This window comes from Strongylocentrotus purpuratus, unplaced genomic scaffold (assembly GCF_000002235.5).
Source record: "Strongylocentrotus purpuratus isolate Spur 01 unplaced genomic scaffold, Spur_5.0 spur5_scaffold_7, whole genome shotgun sequence".
Lineage (NCBI taxonomy): Eukaryota > Metazoa > Echinodermata > Echinoidea > Camarodonta > Strongylocentrotidae > Strongylocentrotus > Strongylocentrotus purpuratus.
In genome coordinates this window covers 7,486,112-7,502,426 of record NW_022145613.1, presented here as the reverse complement: position 1 = coordinate 7,502,426, position 16,315 = coordinate 7,486,112, and the positions used below count along the sequence as shown (strand labels likewise).

General features: G+C 37.1%; 1 protein-coding gene across 2 annotated transcripts; it reads right to left on the bottom strand.

Moving 5' to 3' along the window:
* Positions 1-3,939: 3,939 nt before the first annotated feature.
* On the bottom strand, positions 3,940-14,750 carry LOC592650 (adenylate kinase 2, mitochondrial-like). Of its 2 annotated transcripts, none has more exons than XM_792162.5 (4): positions 14,567-14,750; positions 5,587-5,823; positions 4,917-5,084; positions 3,940-4,245 (listed from the first exon to the last, which is right to left on the bottom strand). In XM_792162.5, the coding sequence occupies exons 1-4, from the start codon at positions 14,663-14,665 to the stop codon at positions 4,018-4,020; spliced, it is 732 nt and encodes a 243-aa protein (XP_797255.2). In that variant the 5' UTR covers positions 14,666-14,750; the 3' UTR covers positions 3,940-4,017. The 2 variants fall into 2 exon arrangements, with proteins under 2 accessions (XP_797255.2, XP_011660408.1); XM_011662106.2 differs by lacking the exon at positions 14,567-14,750 and adding an exon at positions 8,468-8,909.
* Between the last annotated feature and the right edge of the window lie 1,565 nt (positions 14,751-16,315).

Below are 16,315 nucleotides of genomic sequence, written 5' to 3'. Positions count from 1 at the left end.
GTTTCAGAATCTGAGACAAAGTTACCGGATCCCTTTAATGCAGAACATCATCGCTACCTTCACCTGGGCTCTCCTTTCTTGCAGATATGGCCATTGTAGTTGGTCACGCATGGCTTTGACACTGCTGGTTCTGTGGTGGTCATTGCAAACAAAGCGTGCATATCTCCTCTGGATCATCTCTATATTTCCTGATGTTGGCTTGGGTGAAGGGATCCCAGATGATGCTCCCGTATTCCATGACTGGTCTAAGCAAGGTTAGGTAGCAGAGCACTTTGACTTTACGTGGGCATGATCTGATGTTCCTCTGGAGGTAGGCTCGGATGGAATTAGCCTTTTTTGTTACTTGGTCGATGTGGTAATTCCAACTAAGCTTCTTGTGTAGATGGATTCCAAGATAATTTGCTGGGTCTGCATTCTCCAGAGTGCATCCATGAATGATGTACGACTCGATGATAGGCTTGCATTTGTTGGAAACATGGAGGACCTGGCATTTCTCCGGGTTGAACTCTTACTACCCAGTCGGCTTCCCATTGCTCCAGTGAATGGATGTCTTCCTGGAGTTGTGCACTGTCACTTCTGACCCAATGTTGCGATAGACTAGGCAGTCATCTGTAAAGAGTCTAACAGTGCCGTGGTGTCAGAAGACAGGTATTCTGGCAGGTCATTAATAAACAGCAGAAATAACATTGGGTCGACGACGCTACCCTGCGGAACTCCAGATGTCACTTGGGACTTGGTAGAAACGGTTCCTTCAAGGACTACCTGCTGCATATTATTACAAAGAAAGTCAGCTATCTATGCTTGGGTAGAGTTTTGTATGCCGTAGTAGTCAAGCTTATGAAGAAGCCTTCCATGTGGTACCTTGTCAGAGGCCTTGGCAAAATCTAGGAGAATGACATCAAGATGTTCCCAGTTTTCTATACCCTTGGCAAGATCTTGGACGGCAGGGTCATTAACTGATGAACAAATCAAGGGTTCAGTGACACAAAGACGTAACTCCACACTTCGCCAAAATGAGTATTTGATATCAAAATGTTCAGAAAATTGTGTGCTTTCCAGTAAACACAAAGACTTAACTCCACCCAACACTCCAATGAAGTCAATGGCTAGTGAAACATCTAAGTGCTCAGTGACACATAAACCACTTTTTCTCAAAATGGCCGAAATGGAGTTACATATTGGTGTCACTGACCCCTCGCAATCATCTCAGCATATATGGGACCATATATAGAATGAACCACTGCACTTGGGACGTCAATTTTGTACATGAAGTTTGTACATGAAGTTGGGCTCGAAGAAGTGCAGCTTGGTCACATACTCTAATCAGCTAATTGTAACAATACTGAATATGAAAAGCTGTATGGGTATATTTGATTATGCTTGGATTATTTTCAGTTTTGAGAAAGTATATGGTTACTCTTCAGTCTTGCATTTCACATCTTGGATAGTTATTTCGCATGATTTAATTGTGCATACTTGTGCATACTGATACGATATGTTGGCAATATTGGAAACTTTTTAAGCACGTAAATGTATTGTAGCTTAAAACCTTATGCATCAGAAAATCCAGCATATTCTCACCCAATGGAGTTGTTGAACTACATATGTGTATGTTTGGCATGAACATTTATCTCTTCCTCGAGCTGAAACAGGGACATGAATGGAACCATAAATTTCATTCATAAAATATGTTGGTAATAGATGTCTGAATAACCTTTAGAAAAGCGAAGTGAAACTTGTGCAAAGTAAAGTTGCCAAAGTTAAATGCATAATGAAAGCTTCTGGTTTTGCAATATGTAAAAACTTCTAATTACATAAATGTTTATCTTTTCTGACCACAGCAATTTTACTGGATGCTCTCTGTACAAAGCTCGACAATACATGGAAAAGAGAACATGACACATGATTCATTATGATAGAAATCTCAATTTATTGAGCATAATTATCAATTTCCCTCTCCAGTATAATCAGTAATAAAGATCACTGCATGTTTATTTCTTTGTCTTCCTGAATTTGTTAATACAATATTCATGTACATGTAAATACAAGCTAGATAAACTATCGCAGATAGAAAAGTGTTGTGAATTTCATTCTAATGTGTACAGTGTTATATCTTTTGAGCAGTAATAGGATATGCATTGGAAGTGAATGTTATTACATAGAAGAGAATGAGAGGGATAAATAATTCACAAAGAAGATATTATAAACAGATATTCGTATCTCCTTCCCATTTTATGACAAATTAATTGATTTTTTTTAAATAAAAAAAAGAAAAGAAAAGAAACAAGCTAATCATGAATGTTAGTATGTTTAAATATGGTAATGACAAGTCTGAAGGAAAGACATGTGATTTGAACACAATAGCAAAACATAGAGAATTTTTGAAAAATCTACTTTGAAAACAATATCTAGTACTATTCCTTAACATCCAATTATCATCTACAGTGATTATCGCAGTGACTCGTAAACAAAGATTTGTTGTTATAAAGAAAACCTGAAAACGGTCATCAGCAAATAAAGTAAACTGTCTGCACAAAGAATAGAGAAAGCTTTGACATTTCGTCAAATTTGACTGTCGTAAATGTGACCGCTTCCTGAGAAAGAAAATGCTGTTTTCATGATCATGTGATATACGTAGTTTAATTTAGGGTCAGATGGTTTTTGGGGTCAGATGGTTTTGAGAGTCCAATGATGTTGAGGTCTTTGGTAAACCAATACAATGTACAGCATGGAAACAAAATTACTAAGACTTAAACAAGTTACATATGGTGTTTCTGTGGTAAGATGAAAATAGAATAATATAAGAGCAAAGTACAATTGCAGCAGTATGAAAATGGAATACAATTTTAGAAAGTTTTTTTTTTAAAGATCATTTGTTTTTTATAGTTGCATTCATTACACTAAACCCCTGATTATTTTCCCAGGGCTGTATGTATTGATGCACTGTAAAACCAGAAATTTTCATGTACAAGAATCTATGGCAAATTTTGTATGTGGTCTAGATTTCACAAAAGTTTCATGGCATTGGCAAATTGGAAGACAGGCCTAAAAAAAATGGTCTTAATTTCTGCTGCCAAATTGGCCATAGTGAGGAATTAGCGAAAATGTCAAGTCGTGAAAGTTATTGGTTCTATAGTACAGCTCTACCACTTCATGAATAAATGTTAATCATGATTTTCAGACTTAAAGGCGAACAGGTAATGAAATAAACTTTGCTAAACAAAAATAAGGCAAATTCAGTCAATGAACATAAGAAGATCATACATATATTTAGCATAATATCTGGGATAAATGCAGAGAAATTGGGAATGGGGGAGAATACAGAAATAGAGAATGAAAATAAAATAGAGATATGACCTCTTCAAAAGGTCGAAAACAATACATTTGGATGCAAGTAAATAATACATCAGTAGTGCAATGTAAAACCAATGTAAAACCAATGATTTTACCAATGCTTCCATATATATTGCAGATAACAAGTGTCATATTGTAAACATAATGTAAACATGTAGTAAATCCCACATTCATATCGCTCATAGGTATAGACTTCTATGAAGTCTTTGGCAGAAGTTTCTACTCCAGACATGATTCAGGTAATAAAATAGAGCTCCAAATTCATTACATTCAAAATTCCACACTAGTCTGAAATGTAAGACAATAGTCATCTATGCTACCCCCAATAAATCCCATCAAAATAGCACTTGAGCTTTCCTCCAGCAGGCATAGCCCCTTCTGATTTGTAATTACAAGAGAAATAAAGCTATCTGTAACCAGACACCACAAAGCAGAAACAAAGTAACAAAAAATTCCTTTTCTTGATATTTCTATCTTCAAAGTTCAGGTTCTGAACAGTCCCACAGCATATGAATATCTTTGCAGATACAGAAGGAGAATTTTAGAACTATAAATCCCTGAACAACAACTTTCTTTCATTTTCAGTTTCACTGATATGTTATTGACTTTGTCCAGGCTTTGTGGTGACTTGCTGCAGTCTCATACTACTTAGTAGTTCTACGATCAAATGAATACAACTTTATCTTTTCTTCCAGTCTGTGCTTTAGCAAAAATGGACTGGATGCTTGCGAAGACTGCGTCGGGTGCTCTAGCAGCATCTACCCGTTGATGGATCCCTCGTTTGGAGTAATAATCAACGAGAGGTGCAGTCTGCTTGTGGTAGGCTTCAAGGCGTGTTTTCAACGTTACCTCGTTGTCGTCTGATCGTTTGATCAGTGGCTCACCAGTTACCTAAAACATGGGGAGAGGGCAAAGGGTACATTTGTAATTATATGTACATGTTCAATCAAACCTGTACACGAACACTGCTCACATGGAGCAAAAGAAATCTTGTTTCGGTCAGGTACTGTAGTCATCATATACAGGTTAATATACAGTATGATTTAATGAGAATTAGAGTGATTGGCAATATATTTGTGTTTTCTTTAAAAACGTTTACAAAAAACATGAGAAAATTTTGTGCCAAGTCCAAGAACCCTGAATTCTGCTAATCACTGAAACCTACAGGCATGAGCAATACCTTGTCTACTGATCAAACTGTTAATCTTTGGCACACAAAATCTATGACTTTTACATGTCTACATCATCAATGGGATTAGCTACCTTATAATCTACGACGCGAATAGGAACTGACTTGCATCTGTGATTTACAATTAACTAGAACATATACGATGGGAGAATGGATCCCCCATACACATATAAATTAAAATCTCCATGGAAATGAGTCTGAATGAGTCTGGGGCATATGAACATGGACATACTTCAGACACTGCCTTACCATCAATTTAACATTTTTTTATGGACAATGAGGGTAGTAGGAGAGGGGGATAACAACTCTAATGGGTATCACATATTTCCCCTGCCCCTCAACCCACGTAGATTATTCTGAAGTTCTTACTTACATCATCAGTCATAGGCTTCTTTGGAGGGCTGAATTCTGTGTGATAAGACCTCCCACTGGGCTTGTGGATCAGCCGTCCGGTGATTCGTTTCACAAGAAGTGAATCGTCAATGCCGAACTCGACTACTGAGTCCAGGGCAGTCTTCCTCTTTGTGAGAAGTTCGTCCAGCTGTAGAAAGAAGAAAGATATTATGAAGTTATTTAGATACACGGTAGTCATGTAAAACTGTGGGCAGCAATAGCTAGATATCACTTCTTTTTTTTAAAGGCTACAACATATACTTGTCATCATTTGCTACATATTTCTATCACTATGTTGTTTGCCTGAAACTTAAAAACTTGAATATTTATAAAAATGCATCTACAGAATTTTTAAATCAGCACTACCGGTATTACATTTAATTTTCATGTCAATGTAAAAATGAGCAAAAGATATGAAAGGTCCAAACATTGTATATGGTTGGTCACAGAACTGAAGATGTCAAAGACATCATGTTTTCAATTCAATTCAATTCATATTTATTTCATTTCCAACAGAAAGGATAAACAAAGGTATTACATTCTTATCTTACATAATTCATTTTCTTCTGGTAACTATACAAATACACTTTGCACATAATAAAATTATTACAACAAGAACATCATCAACATCAACATCATTGATAGATCACCTTCTCAGCCTGGACAACGGTCCTTGGGAAGCCATCTAGAAGGAAGCCATTCTTGCACTCAGGTGCACCCAGCTTGTTATCAATCATCTCCACCACCAGCTCATCGCTGACCAGCTTACCGCTGTCCAACACCACCTTCAGCTTCTTACCGAGGTCCGAGCCTGAGGCGATGACCGCCCTCAGCATGTCACCCGTTGCAAGGTGACATACGCAGTACTTCTCTGCAAGCTTGGGTGCCTGTGACGGAAAGAAGAAAGAAATGCACAGAAAGATTTGGTGATGGGGGTGTACTCTTGCTCCTAATTCTGGTGATGAAATCAATTTATCTCTAAAGCAGTTGGAAGCGCGACTAAGATATCGCATTCCATGTTTTGGTTCATGGAATGGAGGGCAACTGCGATTTGTTTTCTTCTTTCTTTTCTTCTAACAACCATCTAAAACAATTTATCTTCAATTTCAATCTATATCAGCCTCTAAGTGCTTCAAGAGATCAGTGGTAACAAAGTACAGCCTACATGACTGCTATAAAGAGAAGCACATGTGTGTGAATAGATCCATGGGTTAAAATGAAGACAATCGTTGATGAGGGGTATTTTGCATTTCCAACGTCCATTTAAAATTAAAGATCACCAATTTTATGTAACCAAACTCATGGATAACATGTATGATATTTACTGTTTCTATATTCTCATATATGGTAGATTTAAGGGGCAAAATGCCCTCGGCTTCATATCTTTTTCACTGTGTGACATATGCATAATTCATGCAGACATACATGTACTGCAGTTGAGTATCAACACGCATGTATTGGATTCAATACCAGTATATAAATAGCATGGTTGCTAATAAGCAGTTAAAATATAGCATTTGTCTCTCAGGCAAGCTACTGGTACTGTATTTACATTTGAGCATCAATTAAAGGAAGAAATATCATGCTTTCCTAATTTTAAGTGATTCATAAATTACCTAATAATAAATAATCCTCCACTAAAAAGAGCATATGTCATACATTCTTGTAACAAGCTTCTTTCAACAGTATTACCAGTAATGAGGATCCTTAAGACTATTACAACAGTGTCCTGTATGCACAGACTAAGTACATACAGTACATGTCAAATTCAATTATCATATCTCATCCTACGTTAGTAAACAGATGACATGTACTACACATCAATTGAGAACCATAAAAGGCAGGCGAGGCCTACCCCACCCCCTCAACCAATATCAATATAGCATTGGTGGTAGGATAGGAGCATACCATGAGGAAGTAAACAGTAAAAAAAAATGCATGCACAAATAAGTCACCCTCATAAGCACGTTTTGAGGGGGGCTTTGTTGCATAAAGCTATTTACTATTAAACCCCTCAACAATTCTTTTGACCATTCATTTGCACATAAAGTAAGTTTCTAACTTTCTATCTCGCTGCGATGGGTTTTGACAAAATGTGAAGATGTCTGTATGGATTTTTTTATTGCCATCAAGCAAATTTGCTTCAAAGGCCCTTGGGTCTGGAAGAGATGGACTTTGTGCCCTATTAGCAGTTAAAGCATCAAACATATCCATTTACAAATTACTGTTACTGCTATTTCACATCTAGCCATTGACTTTATCCAGTTATCATCAACTACAATTTCATTTTTTGTTAAAATGTTTTTTTTTAAAGAGTGCTTGTTTGTATTTAAAAAAAACGGATGAACCAGCTTCCTTTTTTTGTTTTGTTGTTGCATTGAATGGTAATTTCATCACTCATTCCAGATCTAGATGATACCATCGATGACATCATCTTCTCCCCAACCTTAGCAAACAAGATTTTTGTTTAAAACTTCAAGTGAGCAATTCTGACTATACCCTGTAGGCCTAGCCTCATATATTTTACAGAGTATACATGACGATAGTGAGGTTCACACGACAGTCTCTTAAGTTCAAATTTAAGTTGTCATTTTAAAAACGTCTAGTTTACTCAAAGAGTCAAAGTTAAAAACAATGGCAGATCTAAAGGTTAGCACGATAACTAAGTATGAGCAGTGGGGGGGGGGGGGAGTGGCTCAGGTGGTCCTCGCTGTAAGTTATGTGCCGTACAGACACTGAATTTTAAATTTACTCCAGCTCATAGTTAAAATAAATGCTTTCCCTGGCTTGTGGTTGTTTTGGTCCTGTGTGAACCCTCTTTGTTGAGAACTTTGACGGATCCGTGTAAACATAGCTAATAAAGTCCTCTGCATGTTCATGTACATGTAGATATGAGTGTCTACCACACAACAACTGATGATTAGCTGTGATAGCCGCTTGCCTAGAAGGAATTTTAATTATGCTGATACAGCCGCCGCACGTACACCATCACACAATGACATATGGGTCCATCAAACAGACTGTACAGACACAATCAAATTAAAGGGACACATCAGAAGGTGAACCCAAAATACCCTGTATATATAGGCAGACAAAATGATGTACTACTGTATAATATGTATAACTAAAAGGGATGTAAAGTTGGTTGAGAACCAGAGGGAGAGGGCCAGAAACATGTTAATAAAAGTTTATTAATTTTATTCTGTCCTTTTTTTTTAGCTATTGAACATCTCCCGCCCTCTTTATCTCTCATGACCTTTGTCATTATTGCCGTCTGAATATTTTGGCTGTATACATGGATCTGTAAGTCTGTTTTGCTGTCTCTGTCTGTCTGTCTGTCTGTCTGTCTCTGTCTCTCTCTCGCTCTCTCGCTCTCTCTCTCTCTCTCTCTCTCTCATTCTTCTCTTTAGTAGTACAAGTACCGGTATTACATTTTACCTCTCTGTCCCCTTCTTTGCCTCTTCGTCAAACCCATAGTGCTGTCAAATGCACATTTCTCTTTACCCCATCTGAGAAATGACCCAACTGTACCTGGACTCCTTTTCCAGCTCCTGGTGGACCAAGGAGTACTCCACAGATCCCTTGCGGTACTCCCTCTTCCTCTGGCTCCTGCATAACTGGATCCTGACTCTTGATTGCGGCAGCCATCTTGGTTCACAGAAATGCTCCTTCCAATTTCCAGTCAAAAATTGATAAAAGCTCTACTTCCAATAATTTCAAATGACTGCTTGGATGTGTATGATGGCCTATTGCAATCGTTTCAGATATTTCCCAATCTGTTGACTGTTGGATATAAGAATGAAGTTGATTGGACGATGCCAAGAACATGCAGCCGGATGAACACGCTTCTGAGTTCTGACCAATACAAGATTGCCTGAAATTCTGAAAAACCACTGAAGCTGAGATCTGGTGGAATGGTCAACATACAGTACATCAGGTACTAAAGAGAAGTATCAATAATTCGCCATCACTTTGAAGGAGGGAGGGGGGAGGGGGGAATTAAACATACTTTCATCCAGACAAACCAAATATCATATGTGGAAAAAAAGAAAAATCACAACCAAAAACAAGGACCAAGAGGTCAACACAAAAACCACAAGTGGAACTAAATTTACTTAAAACCAAATCAGATACCTGTAGCATCTGTCAAATTGGTAGCTTCTGAGTTCATAAGTACAAATAAAAAAACCTGGACGCTCCATGAAACTGAAAGGCAAGCTAGTACAAGTAATCCTAGCAAAGCGAAGTCTGAGAAAGCAGCGATTATGAAAGTTGTGATTTTCTACATGCAAAGATAAATACTTGTATCACATGCCTAAGGAAAACAATAAAATGTACATTTCCTTCATACATACATGTACGGTACATGTAAATATATGCACTACATGTACATGTACATGTATATACCAGTCAGGCACTACTACTAGCTTACTGCAAAGGGGGCATTAAACACCTCCGGTAAAGGCCTTCAACAATACGGTACATGAACCAATACAATCCCAAAATCAAATTGAACAGGAAGTCAGCCTTCAGCCTGCCGTGAATGATGCAGGTACATAATCCAACCAGGCATTGGTATTACAGACAACCATTTGTACAAATAAATCGGTCGAGTTAACAGAGTCAATACTGAATTATTAAGCTGATCCCTCAGAAAGCCTTGTGAAAGCCTAATGTAGCTCACTTTCTGCTGCGAACCAAGCCACTCCACAGCACGAGATAGACATTATACTGAAATGCTAATCCCATACACACTAATCCCAGACACATCACCATAAATAACAAATAATTACTGCCGCAGCCTCTGTTTACATCCAGACTCCAGAACAAGAGAGCTTTTCATCTGCAAATATAAAACAAATGAAGCTTCCTCCAGATACACACTGCACTAATAATTCAATGAAAAACAAATCACATGAAAATAGCCCAGCAAACAGACGGATAACAAAACACACAATTCAACTACATGTATCATGTATCATGTACACTACAAGAGTGAAGAGTGAATCCTTTAGGCTTCCACGGTGTAGAGACAGCGTAATAGCCTCAATCAGTGAGGTGCCTCGGTACTATACAAAAACACGGACGAGAGTGAGAGCAGAAATGCTAACCAGTGATTCACGTCAGGGAGAGTTCAATGAGGGATGCCCTTGGACTTAATAGTCTGTAAATGCAGACCTTCTGACATTCATACAGTGTACATTTGTGTATGTAGCTCAGTGAACTGGTCTTAGAAATAAGTTAGGCTAAAAAAGACCGCACAATGTACATGTGTTGCAGTACACATGTACAATGTATGTGGCAATGTGCAAACTGATAATTAATTACCGGTAAAAAGAAATATACTGCATCAATTTATCAATTTTATCAGTATTTAATATGGATTAAAACAACAAAATAAATACGATGGACTGAGCGATATCATTATATCATAAATATCGCCTTATCGGTATATATTGAGTAACATCACTATGGTAATAATCACATCATAATAAATATTAATATCAAAGTCATTTTATTCTACTCAAGCTGTTACATTATCCCACTGAGAAACTTTGCTATTTGCTATTTTCCTTTTTCCTCGTCAACAATGATTATTGTACACAACATTTCGAGGGGTCAATGACACAAAGGCACAACCCCATTTTGAGAAAAAGTGGTTTACATGTATGTGCCACTTAGCACTTGGACCTTAAGGAGTTAAGTTAAGTCTATGTTTGACTAGCCATTGACTGTTGGGTGGAGTTAAGTCTTTGTGTTTCCTGGAAAGCCCACATTTTCTGAACATTTTGATATCAAATACTCATTTTGGCAAAATATAGAGTTGCGTCTTTGTGTCACTGAACCCTCGATTTGTAAATAAAGTTATGAGGAGATTTTAGCCAACTCCAAGGCTTATTTCATTTCATTTCATCTTCATTTCATTTTACCTACATGTATGTACTCAATACTCATGCACAAGATGGTATATTTCCGCATCATGATTTTCTTCTTTTTTAAAATTAGAAAAAATACACTTTTCAGTGGGCTATATATATATTTATAACATTAGCTTTTGAAATTTAAAAAAAACTTCAAATTCTTCAGATAATGCAAAATTTGGTATGGTGAAACTGATTTTTTTTTTTTTTTTTTTTTTTTTTTTTTTTATTGGGGGGGGGGGGGTTAAATTCCATGAACGCATTAAATAATGTGCCCACTAATACTATTTACGATGCTCTCAGATATCTGCTTCAGAACTACATTAATTAAGCAATGTATTAAGTACTGATTTTGATAACAGTTCAAAGAGCCATTAAACAATGAATTTTCATCAATTTTCCCTTGTGTATTCCCCTTCTACAGACCCATTAATAAAACTAGAAAAATTCTGCAACAAAAGTTCTTTTCGTCATGTTTTCTCTTCCCTGACACTCAAAGGAGTCACGATAACAAGGAAATAAAGAGCCCCTCTTTTGAATACAAAAATACCTGAAAACGTTTCCTTATGGGTACTATGTCCCATTTGCAGGCCAAAAAAATAATTTGTATATTAGGACACTACATGTATACACTGTATATACAGTATTTACCTGTTACAAAAATTATGTTTGTCATTATTTTGAGGAATCCACATTCTGCAAGCTCTGCTTTTCAGTGGATCCCTTCATTTCCACAAGTTTATCTTTACAAGAAATAATATAAACCCATTATACTGGATATGCATGTATACTTTCTATTCCACAACTTTAAACCATGTAAAATGTATTATATTATTGAATGTTGAATTGTATATTTTATTTCTTGTCAAAATAATAATAATAAATTATATTTCTATAGCGCATTATACAAGGTATGTCTCTATGCGCTTTGTACTGTTCTGTTGAAAATGAAAAATAAAAACTGAAACTGAAACTGAAGCTGAAACATGACATAATTCCTGCAAAGTTCTACAGACATACATGTAGTATCTTTAAAGAGAAGGTTCATTGAAATTTGAAAAATAAGCAAATTATATGTCTACAGTACAGATTGTTGAGAACATTAACAAAATGAGTAAAGTACTTTTTAAGCCCTCACTATTGTGAGGTATAATAAATGCAATTTCGTTACCATTTCAAGTTTCAAGAACTATCTCACAAAGTGAAATGACAGCGCTATTTACATGCGAAAAGGTGACGTCACAATATGAACAACCTACATCACACATTCGGGACAATGTTGGATACCCGTTGCAATATGGGTTACCGTTGTTTAAATTACCGCCAGTGGTGATATTTCCTTTACTTTCAGCATTTTGAATGAGATACCGATACTCTGAATTATTATTTATATGTTTTTATGTTTTTATGTTTTTATGTTATTTTCCGTCACATTCAAATCTGAAAAATAATCACATGTTCTGAGGGCAGGTCAGCGTGTATTATGGTGTCTGATCTGGGAGTGCAGAGGACATTTTTCATGCTAGCCTAACGACTCTACTGGAGCAAAATGGCCGCCAAATCAACATAAAAATAAACTTATCCAGATATTCATTACGAAAATATCGGATTAGGCCAATTCATGGTACCAGAAAAAAGGGGAAACTGAGACTAAAATCAGTCCGGTTCACGATCCCCGAGCTCGAGCGCTGGGCTGAATTGCATTGCTAGCCCGAACCAAACCACTGCACAATTGCATACTGTTGTACCATACCAACGAATGGCGCGGCAGGGTGCAGACTAGAGTTCGTAAAGACGTGCATAGTTTTTCAGTCATGCGCAGCGAGAGTTAAAAATGCGGCTGCAAGATTTTCAACACGGACGTCGATTTTTACCCATAATTTTCTAAAAAGGGACCATTAAACAGATTATTTCAGTGGTAAGTGGAACCGAAGTAGTTACATTGTTAGACCGAAAACTTCAGTCTCTCTAATCGTCGGTTGTTCCACTGAGACTACGTCTGGCTCCACTAGACCTCCGATTATAGAGACTGAAGTCTGGGGACCTCTTTCTGTGAGGCACTGTACGGAACAAATGGTTCGGTTTGACCGGACCGCGATGAATGAGATATGCAACGAGATTTTCACTCTTTACATCCTCATAACTGCTGCAATTACAACACAAATTAAAAATAACATATATATAGCTTATTTGACTTACGATAGCTTGCTCATTTAGACCCTAAATTAATGATTAATCCGAGAAAGTCTCGTCGTCAACATTATCCGTCTTGGTTTTAGTTGATGAATATTCATTTTTTCTTTTCGAGCGTCCAATAGCTACCGTAGCTACGTACGAGTCGGCCCAGCTTGACCAACGAACTCCCACGAAACGAGTGCTCTGATTGGCCATTTGGCTATGTTTTGGTAGGTGGACCCGGAAATATATCGGCCGCCGGGTAATATTTCGAATGCATATGAACGTACTGCTTCGCGGATCTGAGATACAAATTGGATAATTCATATAAGTAAGCCCGTAAATTATGTATTTAATATTAAGTTATCAAATTTTGATAACTGTAATTAGGACAAATGACATACCGACCTAATTTACATCTGATTTAGAAATCAGAAAATTAGATCTAAATAAAGAAAATCGGGGAGAAAATGTTTTGACAGAAAAAGCTGCCATTGTTGGCTATAGCTACCCCCACGGTACGAGATCTCTGGGTTGCCATCTGTATTGGGGAATGACAACAAATGTCAGTTTTATTAAAGAAATGACCCAAATCAGATGGTTATTGCTGTCTATTACATTGTAAGCCTATACCTAATTTTCAAAATAAGATGCATCGGATATGCATCCTGTGAAATATGGAATTTGGCCGGTAGTTTTGCCAAGTTGTTTGGTGTAAAGAAAAGTTACACAGAACATGAACACTAAAGCGTATGAGCCTGTTCTATCTCTAAAGAGAGCGCCGACCCGACCTATATCTGAGGCTAACGAACGAAAGAGACAGAAAAATTTGGTCTAGGTGTGGCCGGGCGAGTTTGCGTGAATTCGATAACTTCACGCACCCCTCTGTTGGTGCGGTACATATGCGATTGTATAATAATTGTGCAGAGGTTTGCCGTGAAACCTGAGAGAAAGTGAAAATTATAATGTCTTCGTTTTAAGGAAAAGTACTCCAAAAGAGATAAGAAAATTGACACGAAAGGGGTAAGAAATATAATGACTCTATATCATGACCATTATTTGACCTATCCCGACGATTCTTCCATGTTGTTTGCGTACTTAGTGCGTACTTTCTCTTTGCCGGTTGAATCGAGTCAATCGACGAAACAACATGGAAGAATCGTCAGGAGACAGGACTCAGGAGATAGGAAGAAGAATCACCCCCTTTTTCCCATCGAAGACTTCTTCAAATTATAATTTCAAGTTGCCGGCTAGATGCCCAGAGCAATCGAGCAACCTAGTAAGTCAAAATTGCTGTGGTTACTCCCTTTGCATATTTTGAGATAATGTCACCCAACCCGCTGTTAGAATGTTTTTTGATGCACGAACCCGAAGCTCCCACGGCGACGCCTTCGGCGTGGCATCATATCGGCGTCGGAGCTTCCCGGAATTAGGTAATTACATGAATATCAACATGTGGGGCCACAGCTACTGACCTGACAAATATCTAGCATAGCAAAATCATTTTAAAGTTTTAATTATTTTTTCATCATACCTGGGTTCCCTTGCCTGCTCCTGGTGGCCCTAACAAGATGGCCTTGATTCCATCTGGAAGATCGTCAAATTGGGGCTTGGGTTGAGCTACAGGCGGCATTTTGTTGACAGAATTTCAGTCGTTATAAGCCGGTTGACGTCGGTCGGGTTCACACGTGTGACGTGTAAAACGATAGCTGTGATCGTTCATGCGGTGCATTTTCTCTGAAGTTGACAATTATTCTTTGACCAAATGTACTTTTGTTTTTCCTTTTATTATTGCAATTCATGTTTAAGTCAAAATATCAATGTACAGTGCATCCAGTTGTGTTATGAAGAATAAACATGTACAATTTTGTTATCATGATTTGTATAAAACTTGAGATAAAATCTTAAAAAATAAAACAATTCTGTATTAATATGTGAGAAATATGAAACTCACTTTGTAAGTATTCAGTCTATTTCTGAAAACAAGCAATGCTTGTTCCAATTTTTGAGATGAAATAACTGTGTAGTAAGGTAACTAATAGTTTCCTTTTATGTGAATGTGAAGTCCTTGTGAAATTAAGACCAATAAACAATGTTATGTTCATCACCAAGTGATAAAAAAGCTTTGTTATAATCATGTTGCAGTTTTGTATTTACTATATGTTAAGTACGAAAAAGAATTAGCCTTTTGAGAAATAAAATCAATGAATACCCAAAAATATACATATTATATATGCAAAAATCGCCTATCATTATTTTATCAGGGATATCTCATCAGTGAACATTGTTTTAAGTTTTTCCAACAATATATTTCCCCCTCTATAGGCCCCATACCGTTAGCGGTAATACTTCATGCATGATGCATCTGAGGAGTGGCCAGGGCCAAGCATTGCCATTGATGAAGAATTCGTGTGTTCTTTTTCCTACAAAATTAAAGAAATATAAGCCTGCTCAGATCTTCCAGTGGCAAACAATAAGTCAAACATGAGACTAGATGTGAAGCAACTTTGATTTAAAAAAATATCCTGAATGCAGTCTTATAGCATAAAGTTTTCAAATCATATATATATATAATATAATATAACAATCATAATGATCTTTCAAATCATTTTATATCAAAAAAATATTCAAGCCACAAAAGAAAGTGAAACTTGAATAACACTCCGTTAATCCCTCCGCTTTTCCGAAATCAGCGACTACATCGCATTCGAAGTGGTAGGCTGTCTTGTGAAAATGCTATGTAATCCAATGGACTTACTAGTTGACAGTAAGTCCATGGTAGTTGGATGGTATGGAGTGCAGGCGATGGGCATGAATTTTGTAGAGATAATGAAGTTTTATCTTTAAAATAGAATCATTGACAGTGTAGGGAAGGGATGGATCATATGGCAAGAGAATAGCGCAAATCAGAAGGGATGGGTCCTGGCTGTTGATTCATCATCCATCGTCAATTCATCATACCATCGATGGGCCTAAATCAAGTATTATCAGTATAACTTAGACATAATATATTTTCTTAATTGAATAACGTTCTCAAGAAAGTTAATAAGTTTAGATCGTCACTATTTCATTTGTATGGGTAGGCCTATGCTAGGCCTACGTGATCTGGTTACCTGGGTAAATTCCAATGAAAACATTAGAACAAGTTTAAATCCTCATGACATTCAGTGAGGCTATTCCAATCGCAATCTAGGCTATCAAAGATGTGCGGTAGCGCACACACAACTGCCGGTTGACATAAGGTTAATAAGATATTCAAGCAATGGAAATATTTTGCTGTGTA

Coding starts and splice junctions, on each gene's coding strand:
- LOC592650 (XM_011662106.2), bottom strand. CDS start 8,584: ATGGCTGCCGCAATCAAGAGTCAGGATCCAGTTATGCAGGAGCCAGAG. Junction 5,085..5,586: donor CCGTTGTCCAGGCTGAGAAG/GTGATCTATCAA, acceptor TTCTTTCTACAG/CTGGACGAACTTCTCACAAA. Junction 4,246..4,916: donor AGAAGCCTATGACTGATGAT/GTAAGTAAGAAC, acceptor CCCATGTTTTAG/GTAACTGGTGAGCCACTGAT.